Source organism: Felis catus, chromosome E1 (assembly GCF_018350175.1).
Source record: "Felis catus isolate Fca126 chromosome E1, F.catus_Fca126_mat1.0, whole genome shotgun sequence".
NCBI lineage: Eukaryota > Metazoa > Chordata > Mammalia > Carnivora > Felidae > Felis > Felis catus.
Window position 1 is genome coordinate 42,766,603 of NC_058381.1, and position 20,187 is coordinate 42,786,789.

Sequence of the window (20,187 nt, forward strand, 5' to 3'; positions counted from 1 at the left end):
TCTGTTTTGAATGTGTTGAGCCGGAGGTGTCCATTAGACATACAAGCAGAAATGTCCACTATCCACTTGAATATAGAAGTCTGGAGATCAAGGGAGAGATCAGAACCAGATGTAGAAGTTCTGCAGGCATTAGCACAGAACTGATTGTAAAGCCATGGAGTTGAATGAGATCTCCTGGGAAGAAAGTGCTAATATGGAAGAGAATAGGACTAAGGGCTAAAGCCTTGGCGTGCTGCAACATTGTAGGTGGAACAATGGCTTCAGATTCAGCAAAGGAGATTGTGGAGCCATTAAGGGAAGGTGCAGGCTCATAGAAATAGGAGCAAAATGAAGAAACTGTCTCAGGAAGGAGGGAATAGTCTCCTTTAATGTTCTAGAAGTTGGATCAGTTGAGTACAGCAAAGTGACCATAGGATTTGGGAACGTGGAAGTTACAGTTGACCTAGACAAGTACAGTTTTAGTGGAGAGGTGAGGGTCACACTAATTACATGAGTTGAACAAATGAGGAGACACCTCTTTTGAGAATTTTTTTTGTTGGGTGGGTAAGTGGAGAAAAGGGAGGGAAACAAAGATGTGAAGATGAAATGATGTGTATGTGAAAATTTTTTGTAAATGCTCCGTGATAGGCCTATGTTGTTATTATCGAACTCCTAGGAATTTCAAACCAGCTCAGTGTGAAGAATCATGAAAACTAGGCTACCACTAGTCCTCAACTTCCTGTCTGTTAAGGCGCAGAGTATCTCCACCCAATGAAAAGCCAAGAAATGAAGGGAAAGGGACGGGTGGAGAACGCCGGCCGGAATAGGAAGGGAGAAGGGAGGTTTTGCTGAGGTTAACATTGACCTCGCAGGGCCACCGTAGGGCAGACCCTCGCAGCTATTACGCTATATTCGGGGCGGGGCCGACAGGAAATTTAAACCCGAGCCGCGGCCCAGGGCGCCTGGAGACTGGTCGTGTACTTGCGGAGAGGCCACGGCCACTCGGTCGTTTGAAAAAGCTCATGGAGCCCGCGAATACACTACGGAGACCTTGAGGAGGGAGCCAGGAAAGGGTACGGATGCCGGGAAGGGGAAGATGGGGTAAGAAGGAAGGTGGAAGGAAGGGGTTAAACGAGTGTAGAGAGGATAAGAGATCGGGAAGGTGCACAGGAATTGGGGAGCTGATAGGGGCAGAAGCTGAGGAGCGTAGAGGAGCCGAGAAGAAGGGCTTACTGGCGTTGAGGAGGTAGAGGTCTAAAGGTGGCAAGTTGGGACTGAGGGGACAAGAGCCTGGAGGGAAGCACGGGGATTGAAATACAAAAGGGGTGGCCAAGAGGCCATGGGAGTGAAGGCGCAGAGTTCTAGAGGGGGTGGCGGGATTGAAGGACAAGAGACACGGGAGGTGAGATGGGATATGGATTGTGATGGAGTTCAGTCTTCCTTTCCGCCCCCCCCCCTCCCCGAGAGCCGCGCTGGGGGGTTTGCAGGAATTGGGAGGCCGGGGGTGGGGGTTGGGGGAGAGGGTAGTAGAAGGTCGAAGGCTAATGAAGGTGGTTCTGATGCTGTTTTGTCCTTTCTCAGGTGACGGCAAATTCTCAGAGCTGCAGAGTTCTATGGCTGAGAGTAGGCTCCGGGCTCCTATCGTAGGTAGGTAACAGGTCAGAACTAGGGATGCGAGGTCGAAGTTGGTACTCCTGCACCAAGTCTTTTGGAATGAAAATCATGGTCGAGAATTGTTAGCGCTATTGAGGTTTCCTAATTACTTAGTGGCTTTGAGTGTGTGTATATGGAGGGATGGCATGAATCACTTAGGAATTCATGGTAAAGGTCAAATAAGAGCTTTCAGTCTGATATTACTAACAAGATTAGCAGATGGAGAGTCAGGATAGAATACCTTATTAAGCTCATATTCATGGTTATTTTTACCATAAACCCACCGAAATAGACAAGTATTGCAGCCATACTCACTTCCGTCACTTCCCTCCCCTCCCCTCCCCTAGTTTCTTCTAGTTTTAGTTCTGGATTGTTAGAGATACAAGCTTTGGTTGCCTTTGAAACAGCAGTACACTTTACTAAGTTATTTACTCTTTGTTTGCTGGAGGACTTTCTCCAAGAGTGTTTTCAAAAGGGGGCTTTATGTGATAAACTTTCTGAAGCTTGTATGCCTGAGAATATCTTGATTTCTTCATGTTAAATTCTTGAGTCAAAGTTTTTTTCCTTCAGTATTTTCTTCCTGCAAAAAGTAGATGTTGTTGGGGTGCCCAGGTGGCTCAGCAGGTTAAGCACCCGACTTCAGCTCATGTCATGATCTCACCGTTTGTGAGTTCCAGCCCCGCATGGGGCTCTCTGCTGTCAGCGCACAATCTCTTTCAGATCTTTTCTCCCTCTCTCTCTCTCTCTGCCCCACTTGCACGCATTCTCTCTCTCTCTCTCAAAAAAAGGTGTTGATAATTGATGTAGGTCTGATTCTTGTTTCTTTGTAGGTGATCTGCTTTTTTCTTTTTCTTCTTTTTTTTTTTATTTTTTATTTTTCCAACGCTTTTATTTATTTTTGGGACAGAGAGAGACAGAGCATGAACGGGGGAGGGGCAGAGAGAGAGGGAGACACAGAATCGGAAACAGGCTCCAGGCTCTGAGCCATCAGCCCAGAGCCTGATGCGGGGCTCGAACACACGGACCGCGAGATCGTGACCTGGCTGAAGTCGGACGCTTAACCGACTGCGCCACCCAGGCGCCCCTTTCTTTTTCTTTTTAATGTTTCTTTTTTATTTTTGAGAGAGAGAATCCCAAGCAGGCTCTGCATTGTCAGCACAGAGCCTAATGTGGGACTTGAACTCATGAACCTGAGATCATGACCTAAGCCAAAATCAAGAGTCAGATGCTTAACCAACTGAGCCACCCAGGTGCCCCCTTGGCCTACTTTTTTTCATTAGAAGATTTTAGATGATTATCTTCATATTGGTTCTTAAACTTCACTGTAATATGACTATGAAATTTGAAGGGTTTTAAAAAATTTTTATTATAGTTTTATGGTTTCATAATTTTAAGAGGCTAGGTCTATGTCTATGTCTCTGCCTCTCACACCCCCTCCCCCCCCCCCCCCCCCCCCCCCCCCCCGCCTCCTGTTTCCTACTCTCTAGGGTGCCATTGTTTACAGCTCTTACAGCTATTTCTTCTAATATTTACCTAATTATTTCTAAATAGCATGCCCATACTGCCTTTGTTTTCTTTTTTAATATTTAAAAAACAATTTTTTCTTAATCTTTATTTATTTTGAGAGAGAGACAGAGCGTGAGCAGGGGAGAAACAGAGAGAGGGAGACATGGAATCTGAAGCAGGCGCCAGGCTCCAAGCTGTCAGCACAGAGCCTGATGCGGGGCTCGAACCCACGAACTGTAAGAGCATGACCTGAGCCGAAGTCAGACGCTTAACCAACTGAGCCATCCACATGCCCTTTAAGATTTTATTTTATTATTATTTTTTTTAATTTTTTTTTCAAAGTTTTTTATTTATTTTGGGGACAGAGAGAGACAGAGCATGAACGGGGGAGGGGCAGAGAGAGAGGAAGACACAGGATCCGAAGCAGGCTCCAGGCTCTGAGCCATCAGCCCAGAGCCTGACGCGGGGCTCGAACTCACGGACCGTGAGATCGTGACCTGAGCTGAAGTCGGACGCCTAACCGACTGCGCCACCCAGGCGCCCCTAAGATTTTATTTTTAAGTAATCTCTACACACAACATGGGGCTTGAACTCACAACCCCAAAATCAAGAGTTGAATGCTCTTCCAACCCAACCAGCCAGGTGCCCCTGCTTTTGTTGTTTTTAACTTAAATTATATCTGTTGACTTCCTAGTATGGAAAATAAAGATTTTTTTTCTGTCTCCCCACTTAACACACACAAACACACACATTTTCCTCCTTTCCTCCTCCTAGTGCATATGTAGTCATCTTTGATTGGTCATTTATTTATTTGCAGTATCGTGATTATGTTTATTCACAGATGACCCATGTAGTAAACTAGGAAATATGCTTCATTTTCTTTTCTTTTCTTTTTTTTTCTTAATGTGTGTTTATTTTTGAGAAAGAGAGACAGGGCAGGGGAGGGACAGAGAGAGAGAGGACAGAGACACAGAATCCAAAGCAGGCTGGTTCCAGGCTCTGAGCAGTCAGCACAGAGCCTGACGTGGGGCCTCGAACCCACGAACCGTGAGATTATGACCTGAGCCGAAGTTGGACGCTTAACTCACTGAGCCCCAATATGCTTCATTTTCTATGTATGATCCCTAATTCATGTTCAGACTCTTACCAGAAGTATAAGCCTTCCCTCAGTATTTTCAAGCTCATCTGAGAATCCATCAGTTTCTTCTTTGTCTGGAGAACATACCTTCTGAAACCATTTATCTTAGTACTCTAGTCTGGTCCAGCTGAGCGCTAGGCTTGTTGCACTGATTTCATCCTAGAAACTCCCTTCATCATTCTGGGGATTTCCCTTGGTTTTTCCTGTGTAGGATCCCCTCTATCATAAATTCCTATGTTTTTCTCTCTACATTTACTTCCTCATCTTGATAGAGTACCCCTTCTAGTATAGCTTCCTGAGAAAGGGTACTAGACAAATTTTTCAAGACCTGCAGGTCTTACAATTCTTTATGTTAACTTATATTTGAATGATAGTTCAGCTGGTTAAATAGTTCTAGGCTGCAAATAATTTTTCCCCAGAATTTTGAAGACATATTCCACTTTTTTCTTTTAAGTGTACAATCTTTTTGTTTTCTTTAATTTTTTATTTTGGAGGGGGAGGGGCAGAGGAAGAGGGAGAGAGAGAATCTTTTTTTTTTTTTTTTTTTTAACGTTTTTTATTTATTTTTGGGAGAGAGAGACAGAGTGTGAGCAGGGGATGGGCAGAGAGAAGGAGACACAGAATCGGGAGCAGCTCCAGGCTCTGAGCTGTCAGCACAGAGCCCAAGTGGGGTTTGAACTCACAAACTGTGAGATCATGACCTGAGCCGAAGTCGGACATGGACGTTTAACTGACTGAGCCACCTAGGCGCCCCGTGGAGGGAATCCTAAGCAGGCTCCACACCCAGCTTGGAGCCCAACTCGAGGCTCAATCTCATGACCATGAGATGTGACCTCATCCAAAATCAGAGTCAGACGCTTAACTGACTGAGCCACCCAGGTGCCCTGTTGTAATTTTTAATTCCAGTATAATTTACATGCAGTATTCTGTTGTTTCATATGGACAATATAGTGATTCAGCCACTTTCCACTTGTAGTTTGTAGTGTAGGGCGAAGTCTGATTCTGTGAATATTTCTACCTTCCTCCTGACACAACAAAGGCCTAGACTGGTCTGTCTCTGAACCATCCCTGTCCCCATCTATAGCATTATTGCCATCTAGCAGCAATATGATTATTGTGTGTCTTTTTTACTTCCAAATTAGTCATTATTATCATTATTGTTTTATACAGTGATTGTTTAGATTTATACATATTTTTGGCATTTCAGTCCTTCCTTGTGGGTCTAGCTTCCTTCTATCCCAAAGTACACCTCTGCGAAGTCCTTCAGTGAGAAGTGGTTGGGGAATAAATGGATTTTCTTTGTTTGAAAAATGTCTTTATTTTGCCCTCATTCTTGAATAATTGCCCAGTCAGATGTAAATTCTAAGTTGACATTTATTTTCTCCCAGCATTTTAAATACTTATTTTAGTGAAATAAAACATCTAATAATTTAATTATTTTATGGTCTACAGTGACCCTAAAAGCTTCTATTCGAAGCTGTTGGGGATCTAATTTTGCTCTTTATTTCTGCTGATTCTTACCCACAGTGGTTTGTTTCCTTCATGTGTTTTATAATGTTAGAGGGTGAGTTAATGTTTGATGATGCTTTATATGAGGAAATTTTGGGAACCCTGAGCTAAGCTGTGCCTCTAGAATTGATTTGCATTTAGTTACTTGAAAGCATGCCAAAGGTGTTAGGAGCTGGGATTACTTTTTATGTTAATTTCTCTGTTTGATGGTGATGGTAGTGGATTCTTAGACCACATAAGTAATGTGAATTTGAATTCCAAATTCTTGGGAGGCCTATGGTTATGAATTCTCAGAGAAGACATTTTTCTTGCAGAGCCACGCTAAGAAAGTATTCCTTTTAAAAGGTCTCTTGGTGGATGGATTATTTTCTGATTTACCTTTTCTCCTAGATCCATGTGGGATTTCTCAATTCTAACTCCTCACTCTAGGCAGGTGCAAGACCTTATCTCCTGATCTCCTGGGCGTGTCAGGCTCATCAGTCCCAAACCCTTTGCTTTTAAGCCCACAAACTCCCTCAGGGCAGTCAGCATTGGCTTTCCCCACTGTGGTTTTCAGTTTTCTCATTATTTGGGGTCATTTGTGGAATCCTACTTATTGATTTTGTGAACTTAGCAGTTAGGTGGGATTTGTATTTATATTTTAACTGGTATTTTTAGATATTTTGTATTAGAAAGGCTTTTTTTGTTTTGTTTTTAATGTTTATTTATTTTAACAGAGAGAAAGAGAGCATGTGGCGAGGAGGGGCAGAAAGAAAATCCCAAGCAGGCTGCACACTCACTGTCAATGCAGAGCCAAACTCGGGGCTCGATCTCAGGAACTGTGAGATCATAACCTAAGTGGAAATCAAGTCACGCTTAACCCACTGAACCCCTGTATTAGGAAGGCTTTTAAATTACTGGTGTCCAGTATTACCTGAAATGAAGCCAAAATCCTGTGTTTTGTGGGGTTTTGTTTTGTTTTTTCCTCTTTCTCCTTAATGTCCTGAAATTTCTTGACAGTGTGCCCTGATGGGGGACATTTTTCATTCATGTAGCTGGTACTCGGTGGAAACTTTCATTCTGGAAACTCCTTTTCGTTCTGCAACATTTCTTTTTTTTTTTTTTTTTTCATATTATACATTTCTAAAAAGTTTTTCTTTTCTTTTTTTTTATTTTTTATTTATTTATTTATTTTTAAAAATTTTTTTTTTTCAACGTTTATTTTTGGGGCAGAGAGAGAGAGACAGAGCATGAACAGGGGAGAGGCAGAGAGAGAGGGAGACACAGAATCGGAAACAGGCTCCAGGCTCTGAGCCATGAGCCCAGAGCCTGACACGGGGCTCGAACTCACGGACCGCGAGATCGTGACCTGGCTGAAGTCGGACGCTTAACCGACTGCGCCACCCAGGCGCCCCTTCTTTTCTTTTTTTTAAATGTTTATTTATTTTTGACAGAGAGAGAGAGAGAGAGAGAGAGACAGAGCATGAGTGGGGGAAGGGCAGAGAGAGAGGGAGACACAGAATCTGAAGCAGGCTCCAGGCTCTGAGCTGTCATCACAGAGCCCCGATGCGGGACTCAAACTCACAGACCACGAGATCATGACCTGAGCCGAAGTTGGATGCTCAACCAAGTGAGCCACCCAGGCGCCCCAAAAGTTTTTCTTGTGTTTCCTTTTTTATACTTGTCTATGTGTTTATGGAACGCAATGTATTCCTTTATCTCTCCGAGGATATATAGGGTATTGTTTTTAGGTTTCTTCTGCTTTCCTGTATTGTCTCTATTTCCTCTAAGTCTTTTTTCTGTTTGGTAGTTAGATTTCTTGTTAGAAGCTTTCTTTAAATATCTGATCTTTGATTACCCATTCATATTTAAAAGTGAGGCAATGAAATGCCAATTGGAAGGGGGTTATCGGTAGATTTCATTGTAGGTAATCATGCTGGAACCTGGCAATTTTAGGGGGGAGGGTGTCTTTTTTTTTTTTTAAGTTTATTTTTGAGAGCGTGAGAGAGTACACAAACAGAGGAGGTGCAGAGAGAAAGAGGGGGGACACAGAATCCGAAGCAGGCTCCAGGCTCTGAGCTGTCAGCACAGAGCCCCATGTGGGGAGAGCTCAAACTCACGAACCATGAGATCATGACCTGAGCGAAGTCAGACGTGTAACTAACTGAGCCAGCCAGGTGCCCCTGTCCTTTTTTTTTTTTTTTTTTTTTTTAATGTTTACTTATTTATTTTGAGAGAGAGAGAGTGTGCCAGCATGGGGAGGGGCAGAGAGAGGATCCCAAGCAAGCTCCGCACTGTCAGCGCAGAACCCAACTTCAGGGCTCAATCTCACAAACCATGAGATCATGACCTGAGCCCAGATGCTTAACCGACTGAGCCACCCAGACACCCCTTGGGGGATATCCTGTATTTCAGGCTGCTATAACAAAACATGGTAGACTGAGTGGCTTAAACACATTTATTTCTCATATTACCAGAGGCTGGTAGTCCCAAGATCAAGATACCAGTAGATTTGTGTTCTTGGTAAGGGCTCGCTTCTAGCCTTGCACATGACTACCATCTCACTATGTGGTTCACATGAGCTCTTCTTTGTGCCCTCATGGATGGAGAGAGAGAGCATGCGCTCTGGTCTCTCTTCTTGTAAGGACACCAGTCCCCTTAGGGGAGCTACACTTCATGATCTCACCTAAACCTAACTACCTTCCAAGGGGTCACTTCCTACTACTATCACATTGCGGGTTATAAGTGTGGTTGTCCGCATTCTGGGAGTTCATTAGGGGATGTCTACAGGTCTCACCGTTCATCATGTGGACATCCTCTTAATCTTCTGTGTTTTCATTGGGACTTTATCCCTGCTCTCACCTGTGCTCAGTTTCCTCTAGTCCAGGGGTTTTTCATTCTCAGCATTATTGACGCTTAGGATGAGATAATTCTGTTGCAGGGGGTTGTCCTGTGCCTTATACGATGTTAAGCAGCATTCCTGGCTTCTATTGGCTAGGAGCATACCCCCTAACAACCAAAAATATTTCCAGACATTGTCAAATTTCTCCTGGGGGCAAAATCTCCCTCAGTGAAGAACCACTGCTGTAGTTTTATTTATTTATTTATTTATTTATTTATGGATCCCTTGTTCAATGTGAGGCTTGAACTCACGACTCTGAGATCAAGAGTCACAAGCTCTACTGACAGCCATCTAGGCACCCCACCATTGCTGTAGTCTTCTGCCAGGGTAGGGGAAGGTTCTGGGTATCTAGCTGTTCCTTTGAAAGGCTTCCAGATAACCTCTTTTTCAGCCCCCCATTTCACTCCAGCATTCTCTTCTGGTCCCTCCAGTTTCAGGGCCTTTCAGCTCCAGCTTGCTTCTCGTTGGCCTTAGATGCCACTTTCTCTGGTCTCCTGCCTGTTTTCCACTCATCCATCTGCTTTCCAGCTTCCACAGTTTACTGGCATCTCTTGTCTCTTGTCATCTTGCCAGTGTCTTTGTCCATTTTTATTCCTTTTTTTTTTTTTTGTCATTTTTAGTAGGATTTAAGGAGAGAACAAAAGTTCTCATATTCCTCTTCCATATTTATTCAGAAGCCTAGACCGTTGCTTCTTCAAATGTTTTCTTCTCTCCATTCTTTTTTTCTTTCCCTTTGCAGCCCCTCTGTGATGTTGCTTACACTTCTATTTCTGTCCTCTCCATTTCTTTATCTCCTCTCGATACCTTCTGGAAGAGTCCCTCCACCTGAGCTAGTAGCTCACACTGTGTTACAAGATTTAACTCCCATCTATTTAGAGTTTGGTTTTTTCCCTGTTCATTCTTCACTTTAAAGAAAGTTCAGACTTAGAAATTTCAAAAACAGGGGGTTCCTGTATATTCCTAGCCCAGCTTCTTCCAAATACTTACATCTTATGTAACCATAGTACAATTTGAAAACTCAGGAAATTATAATATTGATAAAATATTAGTTAATCTATAAATCTTATTCAGATTCTACTAGTTGTTTCCTGGCATCTTTTTTTCTGGTTTATGATCCAATCCAGAATCACTCCCTGCTTTGAGTTGTCATATCTCCTTAGCCTCCCTTCTATTTGGGAGGAGGTCTTCTTTGTTTGTTGTTCATGACTTTGGTACTTCAGAAGGACAGAATGTCCCTCAATTTGAGTTTGTTCACTATGTCCCTATGGTTGGATCTAGGTTGTGCATTTTTGACAAAGAAGTGATGTTGTGCCCTTTGTAGGATGTGGCGTCAGAAGGCACATGAGTGGCTAAGGCTCATCACTGGTCACGTTAACTTGATCATTTGATTAAAGTGGTGTCTGGAAGGTTTCTTCAATCATAAGTTACCATTTTACCTTTATAATAGTAAGTATCTTGAAACTATACAAATACCGAGGTTTATTTATTTATTTATTTTTTTACTCTGATCATAAATGATCTTTACTGAAGCATGCCTATTCTTGTAGCTCAAAACAAATATTTTAAAAGAATGATATACCTAATAAAAATTGACATGATTGTTTTATTTAAAATTATTATAGGGAAAAAAAATAACAAAAAAATAAAATAAAATAAAATTATAATAGGGGCACCCGGGTGGCTCAGTAGGTTCAGCAGCTGACTTTGGCTCAGGTCATGATCTCACAGTCCACGAGTTCCAGACCCGTGTCAGGCTCAGAGCCTGGAGCCTGCTTCATATTCTGTGCTTCTGTCTCTCTCTGCCCCTCCCCTGCTCACATCTGTCTCTCCCTCTCACAAAAATAAATTTAAAAACATTAAAATTTTTTTTTCATAAATAAAATCATATTAAAAACAAATAGGGGCGCCTGGGTGGCGCAGTCGGTTAAGCGTCCGACTTCAGCCAGGTCACGATCTCGCGGTCCGTGAGTTCGAGCCCCGCGTCAGGCTCTGGGCTGATGGCTCAGAGCCTGGAGCCTGTTTCCGATTCTGTGTCTCCCTCTCTCTCTGCCCCTCCCCCGTTCATGCTCTGTCTCTCTCTGTCCCAAAAATAAATAAACGTTGAAAAAAAAAAATAAAAATAAAAATAAATAAAAACAAATAGACATTTAGAAGATATTTGTCATTTTAGAAAACACAGGCAGTAAGAATTAAACTGACTTTCCAAACTCACTGCCAGAATTAAAATTGCGTATCACAGAAATGTTTAGTAAAAAATATTGACCAACAGATTATAGCACAAAAGTTGAATAAATAAAAGCCTTTCTGATTCTTTTACCAAAAAAGCATGAACTATTGAATTAACAATAGAAAGTTCACATTAACTTCAGAAAAAAAGGGCATCTACGCAAAGCAGTCAAGGTGATCTGTAAAATGCAGTGTTGTATTTACACTGTGTATGATCAACTGAATGCAATAAATTACTCTGGAGGACTTTTTTTTTTTTTTGTATTTATTTTTGAGAGAGAGCGAGACACAGCGAGACAAAGTGTAAGCCGGGAAAGGGCAGAGAGAGAGAGGGAGACACAGAGTCTGAAACAGGCTCCAGGCTCCTCACTGTCAGCACAGAGTCTGACATTGGGCTTGAACCCACGAACTGTGAGATCACAACCTGAGCCAAAGCCGGATGCTTAACAGACTGAGCCACCCAGGCACCCCTGTATTATTTTTTTTAATATTTATTTTTGAGAGAGAGAGTGTGTGCTAGTTTAGGAGGGGTGCAGAGAGAGAAGGAGACAGAGGATCCGAAGTGGGCTCTGAGATGACAACAGAGAGCTTGAGGTGGGACTCCAAACTCCCGAGCCGTGAGATCATGACCTGAGCCAAAGTTGGACACTTAACCAACAAAGCCACCCAGGTGCCCCACAAATATCAAATTAAAAAAAAAATTTTTTTTAACATTTATTTATTTTTGAGAGATAGAGAGTGAGCAAGGAAGGGGGAGAGACAGAGGGAGACACAAAATCCAAAGCAGGCTCCAGGCTCTGAGCTGTCAGCATAGAGCCTGACGCAGGGGCTCGAACCCACAGATTGCAAAATCATGACCAAAGCCGAAGTCGGACACTTAACTGACTGAGACACCCAGGCACCCCTAAATATTGTTTAACGATAGTTTTTTGTTGAGGTATGATTCATATTCTATATAATTCATCCATATTATCACAATGCCTGTTAAGTATTTAAATATCCCCTCAATACGATTATGTGACACAATTTACAATATTTGATTTACTGCATATGGACTGTCCAAAGGGGGTGGGTACTAATTATTATCACTCTTTCAGAAGTGAAGATATAGAGATTCAAAGACACGAAGTGAGATTGTGACTTGCCTAGACTTACACAGCTAGTAAGAAGCAGAGCAGGGACTCACAACAAGGTCTCTTCTGTGAAATGTCAAGGTGACTTTCCAGTATTTTCTGTCTCTGAACTAGGGCTTTCAGGGAGAGATTTAGGGGGCCAGAAGGTAAGTGCCTGAAGGTCAGGTGCCAGCTGAGGATGGGAGAGCAGGCTCTGGTTTGGGGGGAATAATGTTGATATGTAAGTCAACATCTCTTCCCTAAATAGTTCCCAGTCTGATGGGGAGTCCAGGGGTTCATCCTGAAGGAGTAAACAAGAATATGAAGCTGAAAAATACTAGGAGGAAAGATAATAAGTAATGTGGAACTCAGAAGAAGAAAGATACTGAGGAGGTGCAAATGAGTCTGACTGGGCAGTAGCAAGGAGCGATGCAGGAATTTATGGAGTCAAGGAGTTTTAGGAGATTTATAAAAATATCTGTTCCAAACCCCTCGTTTATTTATTTTTTACTTTCTAATTTTTTTTTTTTTACATTCATTTTTGAGAGACAGAGCATAAGCGGGGGAGGGGCAGAGAGAGAGGGAGACACAGAATCAGAAGTAGGCTCCAGGCTCCAAGCTGTCAGCACAGACCCTGATGCGAGGTTCGAACTCACAAACCGCGAGATCATGACCTGAGCTGAAGTCAGAAGCTTACCCGACTGAGCCACCCAGGCGCCCCTATTTTTTACTTTCTAAACGGCCAAGTCAATGACCTAGTTTTTTCAGTTTATTTACATACCTTGAGAGAGAGGGAGAGAGAGAATCCCAAGCAGGCTCTGCACTATCAGCACAGAGCCCAATGGGGGGCTCGAACTCACGAACTATGAAATCTTGACCTGAGCAGAGATCAAGAGTCAGATGCTTAACTGACTGAGCCACCCAGGCGCCTCAAACCCCTCATGTAAAATCCAGCAGTTTTATTAACTATATCATGGTGTTTGCTGTTCTGGGTCCATCTTTTCAACTATGTGATAAACTCTTTGAATTTGTTAGTTCAAAACATTTTTTTATTTCAGGGAACTATGATTTTAGTATTTTGGGATTTTTGTTGTATTTTTTGTCTTCAGGGACTCTCATCTGTATATTAGAAGTTCTTTGCTTCAGTGGTTGTCACATTCTCTTGAATCCTTTTTATCTCTTCAAGTTTTGGGGTTTTTTTTTAAGTTTTATTTGAGAGAGACAGAGATAGTGTGAGTGGGGGAAGGGCAGAGAGAGGGAGAGAGAGAATCTTGAGTGAGCTGTGCACCATCAGCGCAGAGCCTGATGCAGGGCTGGAACTCACGAAATCGTGAGATCGTGACCTGAGCCAAAACCAAGAGTCGGACACTTAACCAACTGAGCCACCCAGGCACCCCTATCTCTTCAAGCGTTAAGGTTTTTTTATGAAAGTTTTCAATCCTGCAACAAAGTCTAAAGACTTTTACATTGAGCATTCATATACACACCATTTAGATTTTATCACTGACATTTTAATATATTTATTTTATCATGATGGATTTCTTTTAATGTTTATTTTTGAGAGAGAGAGGGGAGCAGATGATCCAAAGCAGGCTCTGCACTGACAGCATCGAACCTGTTGTGGGTCTCAAGATCATGAGATCATGAGATCATGACCTGAGCTGAACCTGATACTCAACCAACTGAGCCACCCAGCCGCCCCTATCATGATGGATTTCTATCCATTATATTTTTGATACGTTTCAAGTGATTTGTAGACAGTACCTTTCTCTCTAAATAATATAGCATGCATTTCATTGATCAGAATCCCATATGTATTTATAGGTTTTTCTCTTTTATATACAAAGAAATGCACAAATCTCAAGATTATATTCACTGAAGGGTTGGGTTTTTTGTTTTTTGGATTTTTTTTTTTTTTTAGCTTTACTGAGGTGTAACTTACCCACTATAAAATTCATTTGTTGTATGCTTTCAGTGATTTTTAGTTACTTTACAGAGTTGTACATCTAATACAATTTAATTTTAGAATATTTTCATTACCCCAAAAAGAACCTCATGCCCATTTTCAGTCACTTGTTATTCCCACCCTCGGTCTTAAGCAACCACTAATCCAATTTCTATTTCTGTATCTTTTCCTTTTCTGAACATTTCATATAAATGCAATCATATAATATGTGGTCTTTCTATCTGGCTTTTCTGACTTAGCGTGTGTATGAGATTCATCCTGGTTGTAGCATTTGTCAGTGGCTCGGTTTTTTTTTGTTTGTTTTTTTGGTTTTTTGTTTTTTTATTGGCCCAATAATATTCCATTGAATGGATACACCACATTTTGCTTATTATTTTATTTACACTTGAATTATTTCCTATTGGCTGAATGAATAATGCTACTATGAACATTCTTATACATGTTTTTATCTGGACATACAGTTTCGTTTCTCCTGGGTTTATGCCTAAGAGTGGGATTGCAGGGTCGCATGTTAACTTTATGGTTAGCATTTTGAGAAGCTGCCAAACTATTTCCTCAAGTGGCTGCACCATTTTAGTTTCCTGCCATCCACGTACCAGGGTTCTGATCCCTTCACATCTGGGCTTCATGAAGGTAGGAATGAACACCAGTCCCAGGTTCATCTTTATGTGCCCAGGGTCTAGCGGGGGCACACCACAGAGGCTGTCGTTGAGCGTTGTTTGGCTTGCGTGACTCTCAGCCCATGCTTCTCACTTTGTTCCCTTTTGTTCTTTCCTAGGGGCTCAACTGGAAGTTTCCAGTTGTCTGGAAAAATGCCGGATGAGCTCTGCAGATGCTGGGAGGCAGCCCTTCTCTGGAAAGTCCTTTTATCTGGATCTGCCTGCTGGCAAGAGTCTCCAGTTTTTGACGGGGGCCATCCAGCAGCTGGGTGGAGTATGTAACCTGCTTGTGACTTGTGATATCATGTGCCTTTGTGGGTTATCGGGCAGGAGCTGGAGAGGGATTGTATCTGTGACTTCTAGGTATTTGATATCTTCGCTTCTGGACTCTTAGTTTTCACAGCTTCATTTTATTATTATTTTTCTTTTTTAATATCTATTTATTTATTTTGAGAGAGAGAGGTAGAGAGCGAGCAGTGGAAGGGTGGAGAGAGAAGGAGACAGAGAATCCCAAGTAGGCTCCCCACTGTCAGCATGGAGCCCAATGCAGGGCTCGAACTCACGAACTGTGAGGTCATGTCTTGAGCTGAAATCAAGAGTTGAAGGCTTAGCACCCAGGTGCCCCTTTTTTCACCGCTTTCTTGAGATGTAATCCATATACCATACAGTTCACCCATTTAAAATGTACAACTCAATGGTTTTTGGTGTATTCACAGAGATATGCAAGCTGTGTGAATACACAATTTTAGAACCTTTTCATCACCCCAAAAAAGAAGCCATACCCGTTGTCGGTCACTCCCCATTTCTCCTCAATACACCCAACCTGGGTAACCACTCCTCTACTTCTGTCTCTATTCTTTTTTTTTTTTTTTTTATGTTTATTTTCTGTGTGGCTATGTGATCATGAATACATTTTTGATTACCAACGTTTTGCCCATAACCTTAAAGCATTAGCACTTTGCTATCGTTATTGTCCCTCATGTTATTTGTAACGAGAATATATTTCTTTGAGTGGATTATTAATTTACCTAATGGTTACTCTGTGGACATTGAGATTATTTCTAAATTTTAACTCTTTTACATAACACTGGTGAAAAACTTCCCATAAGAAGCATTTGCCGTATTTGAGTCCTTTAAAATATTTTTAAGCCATGTGTGTGCCGCGTGGCACTTTTAGTAAGGGGTTGACATGGGGAACTCTCGAGTTTCGAAAATGGGATGATAGTGCTCGGCTCCGAAGAGGCGGGCAACTAGGGAAATGACTTGAATAAGCTTGGAATGCAGAGGCTCTTTTCTGTCAAATGAACAGAAGCTCAGGAATATAGAAGCTTGGCAATGGGGAATGTACCAAGTGTTGATTATACACCCAAACTGGCCCCAAATTACCTTTTGAACTTTTAGTCCCTTCTATCATTTAGCCTGTGCTGTGTGAAAAAACCACCCCAGAACTGGAGCTTAAAACAAGTTATTTCTTACTACTCTGTAGAGCAGCTGGGTGGTTTCTCTGTTGGTTTCATCAAGGCTCCCGCCTACAGCTGCATTTGGGTGGAGGGTCAGCTTGGCTGGAAGGATGGAGTTGACCTCACACATCTGGGAGTTGGTGCTGGCTGCCTCTCTATGGCTTCTCAGGTGTCGTTTGAGAGGCTTCTTACATATGTTGTATATACGCGTAACATCATACGTGTATACAGTAAGCTAGACCAGCCTGTTGACACGGCGGTCTCATGGTAGCTTTCTAAGAAGGTGAAGGGAGAAGCTACACGACCTCTTGAGACTCAGGCTCTGGAACACGTTTCATTACATTGTATTGTTCCAGAGGAGTCTGATTGAAGGCGATGGAAGAGGGGGCTCTGCCTCCTGATAGGAATAGCCGTCACATTGCAGAAGAGTAGGCAGACTGGAGTGGGAACCACATGCAGCCATCGAACCATCGGCCGCGTTTATATAGGACAGTCATTGTCCTCCCCCCCCCCCCCCACCATTTGTTTTTGCCATATTACAGAACATAGGTACTCTCATTCAAGCCATAACTTTAAAGATTCTTTTTGTGATAAAACGTACACAGCATAAGATGTGCCATTTAATCCTTTGTAAATGTACAGTTTTCAGCATTAATTACATTCACGCAGCTGGGCCGCCGTAACCACTGTTTCCACAACTTTTATCACCCCAGACAGACACTCTGTAACCAGTAAGCAAGAACTTCCCACTTCCCTTTTCTGCAACCCCTGTCCAATCCCCCGTCTGTCTCTGTGAATTTGCCTATTCTAGAGACCTGTCAGTGGACTCACAGATAGTCGTTCTTTTGTGTCTGCCGCCTTTCACTTAGCGTAATCTTTTCCAGGCTCATCCATGTTGTAGCGTGTATCTTCACTTCATGTCATGACTGAGCAATATTTTGTTGTATGTACACATCACATTTTGTCTATCATCTGTTAGTCACTTGAGTTATTTGCATTTTTTGGCTATTATAAATAATGCTGTGGTGAGCAAGGATGTACAAGTATCTGTTCAAGTCCTTGTCTCCAGTTCTTTGGGGGGCGTTCCTAGAAGCAGAATTGCTGTGGTAGACGTTGGTAGACCGTGTTTAGCTTTTTGAGGGACTTAAACAGTTGTTGGTTTTTTTGTTTTGTTTTAAGCTCAGTGCTAAGTTTCTCATCCAGTCCACCCTTCAGAGAGGGCCATCATTCATCCTGACTTTTAGTGGTGTGCTGGAGGTGGAGCCAGTTGTTAGCATCTCTTTCCAGTTCCACGTTCAGTAACATCATGTCAGTAGCTTGCAATCAGCCATAGTGGGAGTTCTGACCCCCCAGAAATCAGCACATGCTTCGTGGCAGGGATTTTTCCCTGGCGAGTGGGTCACTAAGCATTAGCCACCTCGCCACTGCTTATTTCCATCTTTTCTTCTCCCCACAAATATGAGTTGAGTGTCCTTGTGCTTCAGGCACTGTGTTGGGCCCTTGGGATACAAAGATGAGTCAGACCCGCTCAGTGCCAACGAGGAGCTTACAGGTAGGATGAGCGGATACCTGTGCAGCTCAGTAGCAGCCAAACTCTTGTCTTGTTTCATGTTTTTGTTCCTATTTTTGGTAGTGTGGTCAGGATCACAGGCGCGGTGTCTGGATGCCCCCGAGTATCTTCACAGGAATGCCATGGCTTAACCAGCTACTTTTAATCCTGTTGGGCCCCGCCAGTGTGCTCTTTCTCTGTGCAGACTCAATCTGGTCAAACCACAGAGCCTGTGGCCTTCTGCTGCTGGGTCAGGAGCAGCAGTTCTGGAGACAGAACCTGTATTATATATATAAACCCTATTATGTTTCAGGATGATGTCTTCTTGAGGGCTCGGTACAAAACTGCACTTGGTCTATTTAAGGACATTGATTCTGAAACTCCTGGCAGCCAAGATTTCCTTCCCCAACCTCTCAGAATCGATAATTCTACATCTGCCTTCTGGTTTTCAGCCACCTCTGTGATCTGGTTTCAGGTAATTGAGGGTTTTCTGAGCAAAGAAGTAAGTTACATCGTGTCCAGCCGCAGGGAAGTGAAGGCAGAGAGCAGTGCGACAGACCACAGAGGCTGCCCCAGTCCCAGCGAGGTCAGGGTGCAGACACCGTCCACGGCCCATCCGAAGTGCGGCCACCCCCGGCCTCCACAGAAACCCACAGACTCGGTAAGAACCTCGTCAGGTAGGAAAGGTGTGTTTTCTGAGCAACGGAAATAGGCCTCGGTGAGCCGTTGTGGGCGGTCTCTGGCTCTAGTTCCATCTGGATTAATTTAACCTCTCATTTGAATTCAGAGACTGAAAATATTTTATCATAGCTCTAGATCTAAAAACCTTCGCAACTGGTTATCCCCACGCTGTCCCTTCTGTGATACGTTTCACTTTTTAAGGGACTTCAGAGTCAGAGGGTCAAAAACAATAGGAAGGTCCTCTGTAAACCAGAGAGGGCGTGTTGAAATTGGCCCAGACCTGTCTGCTGGGGGTGTGGAGACTCGTGAAGAGAGGTCTGAGAGTACTGGTGACACTTTGGCCTTGGGTAAATTCAGAATGCGCTTCTCCACCTGGGTCCAAGCTGCAGCTACCTGTGGGTGACCCGGGACTGTGTGTGGCTTTACCTTTACCTCCAAAAGGTTCTCTAGGCTTCTGTTTCTGCTGCTCCTCAGCTGTCAATGCTCCCAGCTTTCCAAGACACATGACTCCCAAGCCCTCACCAGCACCTGTGTGAACATCTGTTTGTGCACAGGTGGGCTGCACAGCATACCTCATTGCCCTTCTCTTCCTGTCAGGTGCCTTTGAGCAGAGGGAAGGAGCTACTGCAGAAAGCCATCAGAAACCAGGTGAGCGGAGGCGGGCGGGCTGCAGGTGGACGTCTCTGGCACAGGGGAGGATCTCTAGCCTTTCTTAGGAGGGGCTTCTGAAGTACTGACACAGAACGCACAACCTGTGAGACGTACCGTGCTTCTTTTCTTCTTACAAATGAGGAAGTAGAGCTCAGAGAAGTTCAGTGATTTGTCCAGGGTCGCCCAGGGTGGCGGTGGTAGAGCCCAGATTTGACTCCCTAATCCTTCCAACACCAGAGCCTGGCACGAGCACCTTGGAGGGGATGCCGCGCTGCACATAAGCCGGACTTTGTGCATCTTTTAGCAGTTTGTCCCTTTTGTGGGACCCAGAGCCATGAAAGTGAAGCAGCGGGGGGAGGAGTTCAGGTGATCTCGGGAGCACAGTGGGTAAAGTGGCATCGAGAAGGGGGCGCAGGCTGTGGCGGGGGAAGGCCGTGTGCCGTCCTGGGGCAGCAGGGCAGGAACGGCCTGAGGCCAGCACAGCTTCCTGCTTGATGATGGTGACGGTCGGTCGCCAGTATTTATTGTGAGAACTTTTCTCCAAGAGGCCCTCCTGACAGCTCTCTGGGAAGCCTGTGCTGCTTCCTGGTCACAAGTGCCTGGAGCAGCAGCCCCCACCTCCCGCTGTGGCCAGCGCTTGTGGAGGAGAAGGTCTTTCAGGGGACTGGGGTAGACTCTCCCATAACGTCTCTTCACGGGGTGCCTCAGAGCCACTCAGGCCTTGGGGAGTCTCTTGCTCCTGCCTGACTGCTTTGTCTTCCCAGGGGAGCAACAGTGGAGGAGGTGGCAGGAGCAGCAGCAGTCTCCTGACCAGTGCCCGCTCCTGGGGAGTGAGGATCCTGCATGTGGACGGTACCGTTTCTGCCCAGGGCTTCTGCAGAGGGGTGTTGGTGACTGACTGGGAACATCCGCTTTTAGAGGGATGTCAGCCAGTATGAGCTAGCCGAAAGCCGAATGTACCCACTCATCATGTGGCCCCCCAGCGGTGGGGGGTGTGGAGACCAGCAGTAGTCCTAGCAGGTGCTCGGTCCTAGCACCTAGGACGGTGCTGCTTTGTGGAACGCCCTACAGCTCTCCTCAAGCTGGTGTGATGACCCTTTTCACAAACCGGAAACCCTCCTGGTAGCCACAACCACTTACCAGCTGTGGCCCTGTGCTAGGAATGAGCTCAAGTCAATCCCCACTGCAGTCATTTGTCTATTGTACAGATGAGGTAA

General features: G+C 44.0%; 1 protein-coding gene across 1 annotated transcript in view; it reads left to right on the plus strand.

Annotated features, from left to right (window-relative positions):
• The first annotated feature begins 575 nt into the window (after window positions 1-575).
• DBF4B (DBF4 zinc finger B) overlaps window positions 576-20,187 on the plus strand; it is a 33,474-nt gene continuing 13,862 nt past the window's right edge. The window contains 6 exon segments of the mRNA XM_045045305.1: window positions 576-1,080; window positions 1,561-1,626; window positions 14,749-14,903; window positions 18,114-18,299; window positions 18,917-18,967; window positions 19,735-19,822. Of these exon segments, the coding sequence (XP_044901240.1) occupies window positions 1,059-1,080; window positions 1,561-1,626; window positions 14,749-14,903; window positions 18,114-18,299; window positions 18,917-18,967; window positions 19,735-19,822 (568 nt within the window). The 5' untranslated portion in view covers window positions 576-1,058.